The sequence below is a fragment of the Candoia aspera genome, chromosome 3, assembly GCF_035149785.1.
Source record: "Candoia aspera isolate rCanAsp1 chromosome 3, rCanAsp1.hap2, whole genome shotgun sequence".
Classification (NCBI taxonomy): Eukaryota; Metazoa; Chordata; class Lepidosauria; order Squamata; family Boidae; genus Candoia; species Candoia aspera.
In genome coordinates this window covers 174,580,993-174,596,763 of record NC_086155.1, presented here as the reverse complement: position 1 = coordinate 174,596,763, position 15,771 = coordinate 174,580,993, and the positions used below count along the sequence as shown (strand labels likewise).

At 36.7% G+C, this 15,771-nt stretch overlaps 1 protein-coding gene across 1 annotated transcript; it reads left to right on the top strand.

Annotated features, from left to right (window-relative positions):
* Nucleotides 1-544: 544 nt before the first annotated feature.
* VCPIP1 (valosin containing protein interacting protein 1) lies at nt 545-13,517 on the top strand. The gene is made up of 3 exons (XM_063299351.1): nt 545-3,470; nt 7,797-7,883; nt 9,457-13,517. The coding sequence occupies exons 1-3, from the start codon at nt 803-805 to the stop codon at nt 10,329-10,331; spliced, it is 3,630 nt and encodes a 1,209-aa protein (XP_063155421.1). The 5' UTR covers nt 545-802; the 3' UTR covers nt 10,332-13,517.
* The last annotated feature ends 2,254 nt before the right edge of the window (nt 13,518-15,771 follow it).

Sequence of the window (15,771 nt, the reverse complement as noted above, 5' to 3'; positions counted from 1 at the left end):
GAGTACCTGTATATAGTGTATATTTCTGATGGGAACTGCAAATACTGAAAATAAATAGAGAGAGAGTAGTACAGAAATCATCTTCGCCTTAATAGTGACGACTGAATTCACAAAACAGTTCTTGAGTGGTAACACAATCATCCTTGCATTGGCGAGCCAGTTCACCCAGTTTTTTCAGGTACAATTCACGTGTTTATCGGCTGACGAAGAAAGTTGTTTTCGCACTAGCTAGACAACTTTTCACACCAAATTATGACTAACGAAAAAAAATCACGAGACAGCAGCAAAGCATTCTAGGAAACATATTCATCTTAGTTTCCGTTCGCATAGAAGCTCCAATGGCTTTTGGAATAGAAACACTACATTTCCCAGTCATCCTTGTTCAAAACAGTATCTTTCCCCTCTCTCGAGTTTTTCCTGTACGGTGTTGCATGCCGGTAGTGGTAGTTTCTAACTACCCCCATTCGATACCAAGCCGCTCGGTTTCCTTGGAAAAGAAAACTACAATTCCAATCTGCCTTAGCCAGTTGCGCTTGCGCCGTCTGCATGGAAGGAGGGAGGGGAAAGGCCGTTACGTCGTGGGTAACGGCCACGGTAGTGAAGAGGCAGTAAGCGGTAGTACCGGAGGTTTACGTGTTCGTTGCTGGGTTCGTGCCGAGTAATAGGAAGAGGGCGAGTTTTGTCAGGCTCTGTCAGTCCTGGTGGAAAAGTGGGGATGAAGGTGTAAGGGGGCGCGTACCGAAGGAAGTGAAAAAAGAGACCGGCCGCAGGCAGGCAAAGGAGGAGGAGGAGGTGCGGAGCGATGTCTCAGCCGCCTCAGCAGGAGCAGCAGCCGGTGGCAACGCTGGTCCCGAAGAAGAAGGACCGGCGGATCTTCTCGGGCACTTGTCCTGACCCCAAGTGTCAGGCGCGCCTGTTTTTCCCGGCGCACGGGCCTCTAAGCAGCGGGAGCATCGAGTGCACGGACTGCGGGCAGCGTCATGAACAGCGGCAGCTGCTGGGGGTGGAGGAGGTGACGGATCCGGACTTGGTGCTGCACAATTTGCTGCGGAACGCACTGCTAGGCGTGAGTGGGGCGGGCCCCCCCAGGAAGAACACGGAGCTGGTGAAAGTCATGGGCCTGTCAAATTACCACTGCAAGCTGCTATCACCCATCCTAGCCCGCTATGGCATGGATAAACAGACGGGCAAAGCTAAGCTGCTAACTGAGATGAACCAAGGAGATGTTTTTGACTGTGCTCTTCTTGGGGACCGTGCCTTTCTTATTGAGCCTGAGCATGTTGACACTGTAGGATATGGCAAAGATCGCTCTGGCAGTCTCCTGTACTTGCAGGATACCTTGGAGGATATTAAGAAGGCCAATAATAGCCAGGAGTGCCTCATCCCAGTCCATGTGGATGGTGATGGCCATTGCTTAGTCCATGCAATTTCCCGAGCACTGGTGGGTAGGGAGCTCTTCTGGCATGCTTTGCGGGAGAACCTCAAGAAGCACTTTATGGAGAATCTCAGCCGCTATAAAGCCCTTTTTCATGACTTTATTGATGCCGCAGAATGGGAAGACATAATAAATGAATGTGACCCCTTATTTATTCCCCCTGAGGGTGTACCAATGGGCCTTAGAAACATCCACATCTTTGGACTGGCCAATGTCTTACATCGGCCCATCATTCTCTTGGATTCCTTGAGTGGAATGCGTAGTTCAGGGGACTATTCTGCCACGTTTCTTCCTGGATTGATACCAGAAGAAAAATGCATGGGGAAAGATGGCATGTTGAACAAACCAATTTGTATTGCCTGGAGTAGTTCTGGGCGTAATCATTATATTCCTCTGGTTGGAATAAAAGGTGCTGCTTTGCCTAAATTGCCTATGAAATTACTTCCTAAAGCTTGGGGAGTGCCTCAAGACCTTATTAAAAAGTATATCAAATTGGAAGACGACGGTAGCTGTGTGATTGGAGGAGACAGAAGTTTGCATGACAAATACTTGATGAGGCTAGTTGCAGCCATGGAGGAAGTTTTTATGGATAAGCATGGCATTCATCCCAGTTTAGTAGCTGATGTACATCAGTACTTCTATCGGCGGACTGGTGTGATAGGAGTTCAGCCTGAAGACGTCACAGCAGCTGCTAAAAAGGCAGTTATGGACAACCGACTTCACAAGTGTCTCATTTGTTGTGCTCTTTCAGAACTTCATGTTCCTCCAGAGTGGCTAGCTCCAGGGGGGAAGCTGTATAATCTTGCAAAAAGTACCCATGGCCAGTTAAGACCTGATAAAAATTACAGCTTTCCCCTGAATAGTTTGGTATGCTCCTATAATCCTGTAAAGGATGTACTAGTACCAGACTACAGTTTGAGTAGTTTGACTGCCTGTAACTGGTGTCATGGCGCGCTGGTGCGTCGTGTGAGAAGTGACGGCTCTGTTGTATATTTGGATGGGGACAGAACTAATACTAGATCAACAGGTGGCAAATGTGGTTGTGGATTCAAACATTATTGGGAAGGTAAAGAATATGACAATCTTCCTGAAGCTTTCCCTATTACTTTAGAGTGGGGTGGGAGAGTGGTGAGAGAGACTGTGTATTGGTTCCAGTATGAAAGCGATCCGTCTCTGAACAGCAATGTATATGACGTCGCAATGAAGCTTGTTACTAAGCACTTTCCTGGAGAATTTGGTAGTGAGATTCTTGTCCAGAAAGTTGTCAATACAATTCTGCATCAAACAGCCAAAAAGAACCCTGATGATTATACTCCTGTAAACATCGATAGTGCTCATGCCCGAAGAGCTGATGATATGCAACAAGGACAAGATTTGGCATCTCAGCTTCCAACCAAAATTATTCTTACTGGGCAGAAAACAAAAACGCTACATAAAGAAGAACTGAATATGAGTAAAACTGAAAGAACTATTCAACAGAACATTGCAGAACTGGCACCTATAATGCAAAAACGAAAAACTGAAAAATGGAAGCAAGTACAAAAAGGGCCAGCTAGAACTGTGTCTCCTGGTACTGTTCCTGATGGGTCATCCTCTGCCCCTGCTACTCCCACCAAGACTCCTTATTCTCCAATATCTACAAAAGAAAAGAAAATTCGCATAACAACAAATGATGGGCGACAGGCCATGCTCACTCTGAAATCCACCACAACATTTCTAGAATTGCAGGAAAGCATAGCTAGGGAATTTAATATTCCTCCACATTTGCAATGTATTCGCTTTGGCTTTCCTCCCAAGGAGCTTCTGCCACCCAAAGAAGGGCAAGAAAATGAACCTGTTCCTCTGCTGCATGGAGACAGAATAACTATAGAGATCCTTAAAGGGAAGGAAGACAGTAGCCAGGCTGGTTCAGTGCACTCAGCTCATGCCACGAAGCATGATGATGTTGCTGTTACTAGCAGAATTTCTTCCAAGGAACTCCAAGAGCAAATAGACAAGGAAATGTACTCTCTGTGTCTTCTGGCAACATTTATGGGTAAGGCAACACTAATCTCTGAAGTATAAAAATATCTATACAGTTGGAACTGTAGAGTACCAAGTTAAGTACTTGTTAGCTCCTACAAATTCTTTAGTAATAATAAAACCACTTGTCTTCTGTCTTTCACTGTAGGTTAGAAGCATTTTAATATTAAGTAATGCTGCAATCCTGTATTGCTTGAGCTCAGTGAAATAGTTCTGCCTAGAGAAGTATAGGGCTGTGCCTTAATGAAACTTGGAAAAAGTATTAATTGCAAATTTAGGGACAGAAAGCCTATTTTATCTCACTTGTTCTTGAAAACTGTTTATAAAGCACTGATACTATAATGCTCATAAATGTGAGGTTTTGAAATACCTTTTGATGTATTCAGCACAAACTTTATCTCAGTTTATTATATAGAGTATAACATTTTATTTAATATGCAACATGGGGCATATCTGTTGTTTATACTTCTTTTTCATAGGGAATTCATTTCCATCAGGTGTTGGGGTTCTTAAAATATGCATTTAATTCTGAAATTGCTTTATATTCATAAAGTCGATGTATTAATTAAGTATAGTGCTTAATACAACAAATAACTATCTGTTATTTGGCCAAATCTAGTAAGAATTATTTATTTTGAAACCTTTTCAACTAAATTGATTGGTGGTATTACAGATTAAATTAATGTTTTGCAGCCCTTGTTACTGGCTTGCAGAATGTATGACACAGAAAGTATTGTTTGACTTCCATCTGGTTATTATATGTGTCTTAAGCATTGTTTTGCTGCAATTAAAAAATCCTTTGGATAATGCTAGAATGGCCTCAGCTTTTCTGGAAAAGCCTACGGAAATGTACTTCCTTTTACCACCCCCTTGTGACATCATTTGTGTTATTTAATTTGAAATGGACTTTCCAGTCCAGGCAATATGAATAAAACAACGCAAATTACTTTTTTAAAAAAAGCAAAGCTTTGTTGTGTAAACTTAGGAATTGAAAGCTTAATAGTATGACTTGCATAAGGGAAAAACAATTTTATTCTCTCAAATGAAACCATGTTTTCAATAAACATTCAATTTTTTAAATTCCTCTTGAATGTAAGTTGAAAAGAGGCAACGTTGTAGTTTCTTGTTTGTCCTAATGTCTCTAAGTGGATACTTAGAAAAACAGAATAACAGAAAAAGTCTGAAATAAAACTGGGTTAACTTATGAGATGTAATGCTTTGATATATGACAGAAAAAATGGGGGGAGGGAAGATAAATAGGTGTGTATCTAATATATGTGTGTGTGGGGTGTATGCCTGTGACTAAACAAAGATAAGTGTACTATGATAGACTTTTTCCAACCTGGATTACTACTGTCAGAATTGGGAACCTTAATAATAATTATCCATGCTGGCTCCAACACATCTGTATATTGAATTATACGTATATTTTGGAGTGGTCTGATTCAAACATCACAAATCATAGTGTAAGTACAGACCTTGTATCAGTTTCAGTTTTGTATACTGTCTCCATCCTTTGTTTATGAATAAGACTTTAGAAATTACTATTCTTCACTCAAACTAACAACAGTTAACAGTTATGTCTAAATTTTGGATTATAATAAGGATTAAAATAAATCATGTTACCAAGCCACTGTTTAGTTAACTAGTTTCGAGTAATGCTAATTTATTATCAGAGTTTGGACAAAACAGGAAATTGTTCAAAAGCAGAAACTATATGCCTCCTTGTATGCGGACAACTAAGAAACAGGCAAGAGAGATTCTTAAATCTGAAAAAAGTACAGGCACACTTACACTTTTTCCCTCATTATTTCTGAACTGTATTGTGTTAACTAATTGCGTACAAGATGCTGTAAGTTGCTTAAACACGAGTTTTAAGACTTGGTGGAAGGCTTGGCAATGATTTTTTAAAGTGGTATATCATCATGCCATGGAAGTGGCAGGTCATGTCCTTGACCTTGCTTGCACTCCAGATTGGATTGGGAATAGCCTAGTAATGGAAGGGATTACTGTGACCCTTTTATCATGGGTTATTTCCTGGATTAATCATAACTAGCCTCTCTTGCAAAAGTGAAAGAGGCCCATATGTACCTGAAAGGAATATAAAAGGTCATCTTAAGTTTGAGTCTGAATATAATTGGAGACAGGAAAATAATTTCTGTTTTAATATTTTTGGAGGGGTGGGAGGATTGTTTTAAACTCAGAATCATATTCCTTTCAAGTAAATATGGTATTAAAGTGGTTCATATCCAGATGTTTATACAATCTGATGAATTTTTGAATTTCCTGACATTGTAGGATGAGAGCTGTGTTAGTCTATGGTGGCAAAAAATCAGGAGTCTGGTAGCACCTTTCCCAACTAACAAGTTTTATTAAAAGGCATAAGCTTTCATGAGCTGTAAAAGCTTATGCCTTTTAATAAAGCTTGTTAGTTGAATTGCCTGAGACATTTTTCAACTGGTGTAGCTTTGTTTCCTGTGAATAGTCTTAGCTTACTGTGCTATTTTGAAGGCAGTTTTAAATATAGAATCCAACAAGAGAAAGATGGGATTTTTTTGCTACAGCCATAGACCTTCAGGTGTGTAGGATGGTAATAATTTGGAAGCAAAGATATGGGTTGGTTTTACAGGAACTCACTTTTAAAACGCTGTTAGAAGATGCTAATACTCTTACTTACCTATGATAGATCACAAATGCTTATTCCTGTGCAATGATTTTTTCTTGAAATTTTTTACAATGGCAGAAAAATGTTCTTATTGTTTAGCCCTGTATGTGGTGAGTTTTAAGATATAAAACAGTGGTGAAAGTAGGAGAAATGAGTTAGGATATTATTAAAATGGCCTTCATTGTGACAGTATGGATGTATTAAATGTAATGTCTCTTCAAGTTGATTTTGACTCCTGATGACTTTAGGGACATGTGCATGCAGTTTTCTTGGAAACAATATAGAAATGATTTGCCATTCTCTTCTTCTGGGATGTTTCTTGCATCTAACCTACAGCTCTAGTATTCCCTGGTAGATTTGCATGCAGATACTAAATCAGGACCAACCTAGCATGGCTCTGAGCTCAGACAAGATGAGCTATGTGCTGTTGATCTTCAAAGTTTTGAGGCAGCCACATCCTCAAAATGCCACATAATCACTTCAAGGGCTTTCCCAGATAATCTGTTAATGTACAAAAGACACTTCTGCTGGAATTGCTAGTCTGGTCACAAGTGCCTCCCAGGCATGCCTGGATGACCTAGGAAGGCTCCTGAAATAGCTGCGCTGAACTATCAGTAGGATAGAGCAGCCATGACCCTTCAAGAAGTGTCACTATACTTGCAGTCCTAGTGTGTATATAGAGTGTTGGGATGTGCAAAATTCACTGATTTGAGAATGGAGTGTTCTGCTGAACATCAGAATGTTCTGTCCTCTCTCTAAACCACAATGAAATTCAGTTGGACTATGTCACTCTGGGTGAGGTTTGGCGGGTTCTGTAAGTAAATTCCCTAGGCTAGAATTAGCCTGATGTTTACTAGATAGGCATTTTTGACATTTCGGACAATATGCTTCTGGTTCAAGAATTTACTTCCAAAAATGGCTGAATTTCTCCCAGAAGAGCACAGTCCAGAGACAGAACAAAACATCCTGAAGTTTTCTAAAAACTTCCATTCCTGAATAAATGTATTTTGCATATATCTGTGGTAAAGTGATGGGACATCATATGCTTTGCATGCATGCAAACATATATACAATAGTAACTCCTGGTCATGAAAAGGTAGCATTAGAATTGTTATTCATTTTTTTCCTGCTAATGTCCATAACTCTAATAATAATAATAATTTATTAAACGTGTATGTTGCCTGACTCCCAGCTACTTTGGGCAGCTCACAACAGTTAAATAAAATTACAATAAAATCAAAAGACTAAAAAAGGCAAGCAGGACAAAGATGGAATTAAGTGAGGCGTCTGCCTCTCCCTTGCCAAAGGCCTGGGTGAAGAACTATGTTTCACAGCTCTTCTGAATAACAACAGTGTGGGGGCTATCTGGATCTCAGAGGGAGCCTCATTCCAGAGGGCATGTGCCTAGTCAAATCAAGTCATTCAGAAGTGGGTCCTTGTATACACAGCTGTATCATGCATTTATTTGAAATATTTATACCTTCCTTTCTTGCAGTGTTTTCCAAGGCAACTTGCAGATACAATTAAAACAATACAGTGTAAGACATAATTTTCAGTGTTATTTCTTTATAAAGAATTAAGAAAGCACATCGTCCTTACTTTTGGAAAACATGGTAGAACTGAAAAAGCTACCTGTACTCTGTTTCTTGAATTAATTTTTCTTTGTATTCACAGGAGAAGATGTTTGGTCTTATGCAAAGGGGCTTCCTTATTTGTTCCAGCAGGGTGGTGTATTCTACAATATAATGAAGAAAACAATGGGTATAATTTCTAATTTAATGTTAATATATCTTTTCTACTGTACTGCACTTTATATTTTCACCACTTGGGTGCTAACTACCCTAGACTGATATGTCTAATTATTTGTATGCTGAAGTTTTTGATCTAGAACCAAAATCTGAAAAATGAACTCAAATCAAGAACTGAAAAGGACATTGTGATAGAATTAAAATAGAAGGCAATTATATTGTAAAACTTAAGAATCTGAAGACTGGATGTGCTGATCTTGTTTGGTAACAGGTTTCATCATCCTGGCACTTCTGCTATTGCTAAGGGTGAGGGAGACATTATATGTCTCCAGAGTACCATATAATGTGCAAGACGGCATAAGATGCAAGATAATATTGGCTGCTTTCCTTAGCCATATTGGATCCTGTCCCATAAATATATTTGTCCACAAACACTATAAGAGAGGAACAGGGAACTGAATTTGGTACTAAGGTTGGATTTCCCTGATACCTTCCTCCTTACTGCCTTCTGACTATCTTTTCTCTGCTCAGAAAGAGATGAATAAGGAATCCTTTTAGATGTTTTTATTCTGATAATCATCTTAATTTAATGGACAGAATTTATTAATTTCCCTCCACAGATAAAAGTGAATAGTGACCCCCCTTCTCATATGTTATAAACAGGCAACTGGTTACCTGCGGTTTTGTCATACTAGAATTCTCATAATACTTATTACTAGCTAGGGTGTTGGGACTGATGAGAGTTGTCCAAAAAAGTCTAGTGGGCTCTGTGTTGTCTGCCTTTGTGCTATGCTAAAATCTGCTCTGGAAGTTTGGAGGCTATCTGGAACATTTTTGAGAGTTGCCAAAATTCATACTCTCCCATTGCACTGAATAGCAGTGGAAAGAAAAGGCAGTTCATTTATAATACACTGTATTTTTAAAAAAATGAATTTAAAGTATTTTGCACCTTCAAATTATAACGGCATCACATCTGAAGATACAGGCTGCTTATTTTATAACTGGAATTTTATAATATAGTCAAGATTTTTAGTTGTTATAACTATTTCTGAGTTGCCCCCAACCAACTCTAATAATTCTAAATGTGCTCCCCAGTCAAAAAAGTTGTGGTAGAGAATATTTAGTTGTACAACATCTGATTTAAATCAACCAGACCTGCAACATTTTAATGCTGTTAAAATATTTATGCCAGATTAACTTCAGTAGGCAGTCACTGTTATGACCTAGGTTTATTGAACAAGTAACAGCTTATTTGAAAATGAACTTCTTATTTGAAAATTACAGCCATGAATTTAACTAAATCATATACTTTTACATACTCTTTATCACACATATATAAAACCTTCAGGTTTAAAGTCAATGAGTACTAAACCTTCATGCTCTGCTTGTGGGCTTCCCAAAAGCATCCAGGGCATTGTGAAATGTTTGACTAGGGCATTGGATCTTATTTAGCTGGTCTTCTGTTGTTTTTTGTTTTATATTTTGTTGAATGTACTTGGGGTATATAAATAATACTTTATATTTTTTTAATGATTTTATAAGCATTGTTAAAAAGTCATAAATATGCTTTTTTATTACTCCTCCAGGTCTGGCTGATGGTAAACACTGTAGTTTTCCACACTTGCCTGGCAAGACCTTTGTATACAATGCAACAGAAGATAGATTGGAACTTTGTGTGGATGCTGCTGGACATTTCCCAGTAGGTTCTGATGTTGAAGACTTGGTTAAGGAGGCACTAAATCAAGTACGAGCAGAGGCTTCTTCAAGAAGCAGGGAAGCAAGTCCTTCACATGGACTCCTAAAATTAGGTAGTGGTGGAGTAGTTAAAAAGAAATCGGAGCAACTCCACAATGTAACTGCATTTCAAGGAAAAGGCCATTCTCTAGGCACTGGAGCCAGTAGCCAGCAGCTTCATCCAAAAGTTAGAGAAGCTCCACTTGGAAGAAAGCAAAACACAGGTACAGATTTTACTACCAATTCTGCTAAATTGGACCCTTCTATGTACACAGGTGATTCTGGAAGTAGTGAACTTATACGGATAGCTCCTGGAGTAGGAACAATGAGAGATAGTAGACAGCTTGATCCTAATTTAATTGAGGCACAGCGGAAAAAATTGCAGGAAATGGTTTCTTCAATTCAAGCCTCAATGGACAGACACCTGCGAGATCAAACTACAGAGCAACTGGCAACAAATGATTTCTCTCAAAGGAAATTGGAGGCAACAAGTTCATCAGTTAAAACAAAGAGCCCTCAGATGAGTTTAACTGAATCATTTACTTTATCAAGTGGGAGTGGACAACTGAATACAGAAACAACGGATAGTAACATGTCAAATGCAGTGGGAGCACCATTCTCTACAAGATCAAAAGCCCAAAAAGGAAATTCTGTTGAAGAGCCTGAAGAGATGGATAGCCAAGATGCAGAAATCACTAATACAACTGAGCCAATGGATCATTCATGAAAAGTTTAACAGCTGATATTAATACAGGAGATTACTGTGCAAATGTAGTTTGTTGGCTGGGCCACATGAATTTAGTCAATGAATCTTGTATGTTTCAAAGATTATATCTTACTCATTGCATGATAGCAAGTGTGTAATAGACAGTAGCTTTTAATACGACATTCTGCTGCCCAGGTTAGCTCTCAGTTACCTGTACATTAGTTATTAGAACATGCACTGAGAAAAAATATCTGCTGTAGCTGTGGGTTATCTTTTTTTTTTTTGTAATTTTAATTCCATTAAAGTCTTAATCCTCTAGCCCCTGTGAAATCATTAAGCTTTTTTTTTCAGTTTGATACATGAAAATAAAACCTGACAGTGCACTGCGTTTTGTCAGATACTGGTCCATATATCATTAAACAACATTCCCTTATACTTGACATTTGAAATCAAATTTATATTTGTTAGATAACTCAAAATACTCAAGTACATTTACTGATAGGTCTTTAAAATTGTAAAGGAAGATACGGAAGATAGTATATAAAAAAGCTGGTAGAGTCTGAGCTAACATTCCTTGCTTTGTTGGCAAGTGATAGCATGTTTTGTTTTGAGTTGGTAAAGTGCTACAGTATGTTTTTACATGGCAAAGACAATAAAGTGCAAGTATTTTAAGATCAGAATAATAAGAATTTGGTTTGATTCGGGAAGATTTTACAAGTTGGTGTTGATTATCTGTGCTGCCTATTAATGCTTCCTATGTTGGATTAATCAACAGAACCCTCCTCAGAGGTTTTTCAGTGAACTATTAAAACTCCTTTTAAATTCCTTAGACATAGGACATAATGCTCTTCCTTTAAAACACCACTTTAATTAAACTTTATCCCCTTTTAAGCAGCATATTCACCAGATCTCCAAGTGCTAATTTTTAAGAAACAGACACTGTGTTTGCTCCAGTAAAAGCAGAATGTTTATCTTGATACTAATGTTGCACTTTTTGCCTCTTCGCATATTTCTATTTATGTGCATTATTACTACATCTGATAAAAATAAACTTGAAAGGGTGAAAGACAATGTAGAAAAATATGGGAAATAAATCTTAAGTTCATAGTTACTGAATCCAGTGCTTGGGCACATTTGAGTTTTTTCTGGTCTATAAATAAGTTTGTAATATAAATACTTGTACTCTTAAAATACGTTAAAACATTTTGCAGTTACAATCACACAAAATTACTAAGGAATGCTATGATTAAATATCCCAAATAAGGGAAAGCTTATTTTGTTATGTCAGAAATTAACTTAGAGGTACAATTGCCTCAGTTCATTTGAATATCTTACCCATTCACACACCATTTTTGTCATTTTCTTGGAGTCCAGATTTTATCTTCTATTGCACTACTTATATATAAAGCCTTCAAACCACATTTTCATGAATGAGTAATTTTAAAAATATGATTTTGTTCTTTTTGCTCTTTACTTTGATTAAGAAGTAAAATATGTCAATATGCAGTTTTAGAATCAATCCATGCCATACAGAATAAGATGCCTGCTAAGTACAGAAAACTACTGCAAACTGCTAGCAAACACACAACCAAGTGGCCATGACACAAAGAAACCAGTTGTGCATTCATAAGGGAATCATAGGGGTGAGAAGTATTTCTGACACCGGCTAAACCCATAATGAATTTCAAAACTAGCTTGTAATAGAGTATAAGATGGCTGATGTGATAAACAAGAAAGCAGCAGTGCTTTTTCTGAGCAACAGGATGTCTACACTGGGTATCTTTAAAAAAATCTGCTGGCTTCTGTCATACAATGCTTGGAATTACGGTGCTAGAGATGCTGTGAAGAAAATACATTTTGGCAATGTTAGCATTTCCACAGAGCTTACATTTCTAGGACTCTGGGTAAAAACAACGGCAATTTTGAATTGATTTGAATGTATAATGTTGATAAAATAGCTTGACAGTTTGGTGACTTTTTTGGTAATGAAGAAATAGAATAATGATTCTAAAGTATAAAAAATATGATCAGTATCACTTACTGAAAATTCATGTATAAATAGGATGAGTTGTGAAGTGGAGAGGCACAGGTGGCTTTTTAATTTTAATCTGGTGGTTTTTGACTAAGAGTTAAGTATACTTTCTTTCTGTAGAAACTTTTCTTTGAGGAATGCTCTTAATTTTTTTTTCTAGGCAGAGAATACATTCTTCACTTTTGTATCTTTTCCTTTATGTGACATGTGAACAAATTTTTAAAACACCGAGTTTTTAAAATTAAAATATTAAAGACTTAGGAACTATATGAATTTTTCTGCTGTATCTTTAACTGCTTGGTAAACATTACATTTGAATGTTTAATATTACAACTGTGCACACAATGTGTAGGCTGATCCCTATGAAAGTTAATGAGACTGAAGTGCACAAATATATGCTCAAGACCATTGACTGTAATGGCATCTTGTTAGAGCTAACTTGCTGAATTTCAGTAAGCTTAAGCCCATATAACTTGCTGTAGTATTGCCTGTTTCATGATTTAATCAAATACAAAGATAATTAATGGAGAAAAATGTTGGATCTGGCAAAAGAAGTAGTAATGATGTCTGAATTGAATTTCCTTAAGAAATAAGTAGCATAGCTATATCTGTATTACAGTTTTCTTGAAGGGAAGGGTATCCAGTTTGGTAGCTGGAAGATCATGATTTTATCAAGTCAGACTGCTGTTCCATTCAGGTTAAACAAATTTGTTACTGAATAGTAAAGCAATTTTCTCTGTATATAATAATATAAATATTAGTACAACAGAAGCTTGGCAGTATTTGGTGTACTGGTTTACTAAGGAGAGAATAGCCTCTGTGTTACCAGAGGAAAAAATGCAAATAAAAATAAAATGCATTTTAGAAATTGCTGGTATTAAGGCATTTTGAAAGTTTAATTTAGATGTAAAAGTATTTTATGGTACATTACATGCCCTTATTACATTTCTGTATTTCTTGAAAACTTAAGACCTTGTTGCAGTTTAAAAAAACAAACAAGCATCCTGTGTGCTGGACAATGTCTTACTCCTTCAACTTTTGAACGTTTGTACCTTATTATTTACAAGACAAAAATAATAATAAAGTAACAAAGATTCTGATTTAAAAAAAGAATAATACAAAATATTCCTTATGTTCTATTTTTCTTCTGCAACTTTAAAAATTCTAGTCAGTTGGTTGAAAATAACAGTATGTTATAGGAAACAGGATATAGGATTTCCTGAGTTATGCTTTCTATTCACTGCTTTAGTAAATAACACAGGAGAACACTGCTCTACCTTTATTCTAATACTGCTATATGGAAAATGTAGCTTTTTGAAGATCAAAGTGGCTGTTTTTTCATCAGAAAAGAATTTAATTATGGTATAGTAGTCCAGCAAGAGTTGATTGTTCCACCATATCCATATTCAGCCCAGCATACAAATACACTTAAGGTCTCTATACTGGTTTTTCTTTTAGATAATTTTGATATGCTGGTTGTTAGGACTTCATCAGTAGCCTGGTAGGGGGATTTATGTATTCATATATGGATGTTTTCAATAATTTTTATTAATATCTCATAGTCTTTCAAATTTTAAGGTGCTACATTTAAAATTCTTCAAGTCAGAATTTCTGCTTTGCCCCTGTGATTGTAGCAAAAGATTGAATAGTAACTGATATTTTTAGATTTTATTTTGTTGAGGATTATTGTCAGAAAACGAGTGCACTTTTGGAAATAATTGGATTTCTAAAAAATGTATAGTAAGCATTAGCATTGTATATATTTAGGATATCTTTTAAAATGGCAAGTGCTTTACATATTGAATTAAACTAGAGTAGTAATGATACCATGTTCACAATGCTGGCCATTCAGCACATTTGAATTTTATTTGTGATTGCTGTACTAATTTGTTTTTTTTTAATTTGTAATGTAATAATAGTGTATTATAACAGTGTATTATATTACATTTACTGTACAGTATTTTGAATTTTCTTTGCAATATTAAAAACCTAAGCCAAACAAATTTTTCCTAGTCTTTGTATCAAGTTACCATTACTGAAGTGATGTTTATAGGCCAACTTTCCATGCCTTTCATCAAGACTAATTGCTATGTATAGCTGGATGGGAGTAATAATGCACCAGTGGCATCCCTCTGTTACACAGAATTGCATTTCCATCAGGGCTTTACACCTAAGTAGACGTTTCAGCTGTTTCTATGTCTTAGAATGCCAGCTATTTAGGGGAATCTCTGGGACTTTTTAATTTGGAGATTGGTTGGCTGGGGGAGGGGTTGACTGATACAATCACAGGTATTATTTTAAATTCATATACTGTATCTTAGATTGGAGAGTACAGAGATACATGTAAGGTAGATTAGAATAATTTTTCAGAGGACTGGATTGATGTGTGATTAAAAATGGGCCTGAGGATTTGCTCATCTAGATGTGTACCCTGCTTTTCCTCTTTGAACATGGAGAAATATATCTAAAGGACTTCTAGATTGTCTCCACCCATACTTGGCTGGTCTTAAATTTAATTACCTTCAATAATAATAATGTATGGAGTCCATCCTATGTATGCAAGATAAATTGTAGGTTCTTGAGGTAAGGGGATAAATTGGGCTATCTACCATTGTAAATGTCTTAGTAGAAATTCAGGGTGGAGGGTTTTTTGTTTGTTTTGATAAATAATACTTTTCTGGGACTTGTTTGCTTTTTTTTAGTATCCCATCCTGAGCCCAAAGAAATAAAAATACATACTTATAATGGATATTCCCTTGTTCAACATATACATATTATTTGGAGGAAGATGCACTACGTTGTCAGTTTTATCTGTATATATCAGATGCTTTTAGTGAACAATAATGGATTTGTCAGTGGTATTATACTGCAATATTAAAATGCTTAATTTAGCTTTGAAGTCTAGTTTCAGGCATGGAAGGTCACTAGTGTCTTTAGGGGCTAACAAATTAGATCTCTTGGTCTATCAAAAAGCAAATGAAAACTGCTAATTGCTCGCTATTCTGGAAGCAAAGGCAAAATATAAATTCATATTTAATATAATAAATATATTAGTAATAAATATTTATATCAACTATATAAAGCCACTTCACAATAGAGTTCTTTACAACATTAATTTCTGAGTAGATATGAGATTAATTTCTATGTGTTTTCCTTACTCTTCTCCTAAGAGTAAGGAAAGCTCATAGCTTTACTGTACTTCAGTGGCACATTTCCTTAAAAAAGAAAAATACCAGTGGAGTACCGTGGCCTACATAGAGCTCTCATGTCCATTACCCCCTCCCTCCAAATTGGTGTAACAATCTTGGATTACTTGCGGCGTGCACACAACTCACTCTCAACCATCACTCTGTTTTTTGCAATGTGTATAAAATTATATATTTTACCTACATGTATAGGCAGTTAATTTTTTAAAAAATGGTTAAAAAC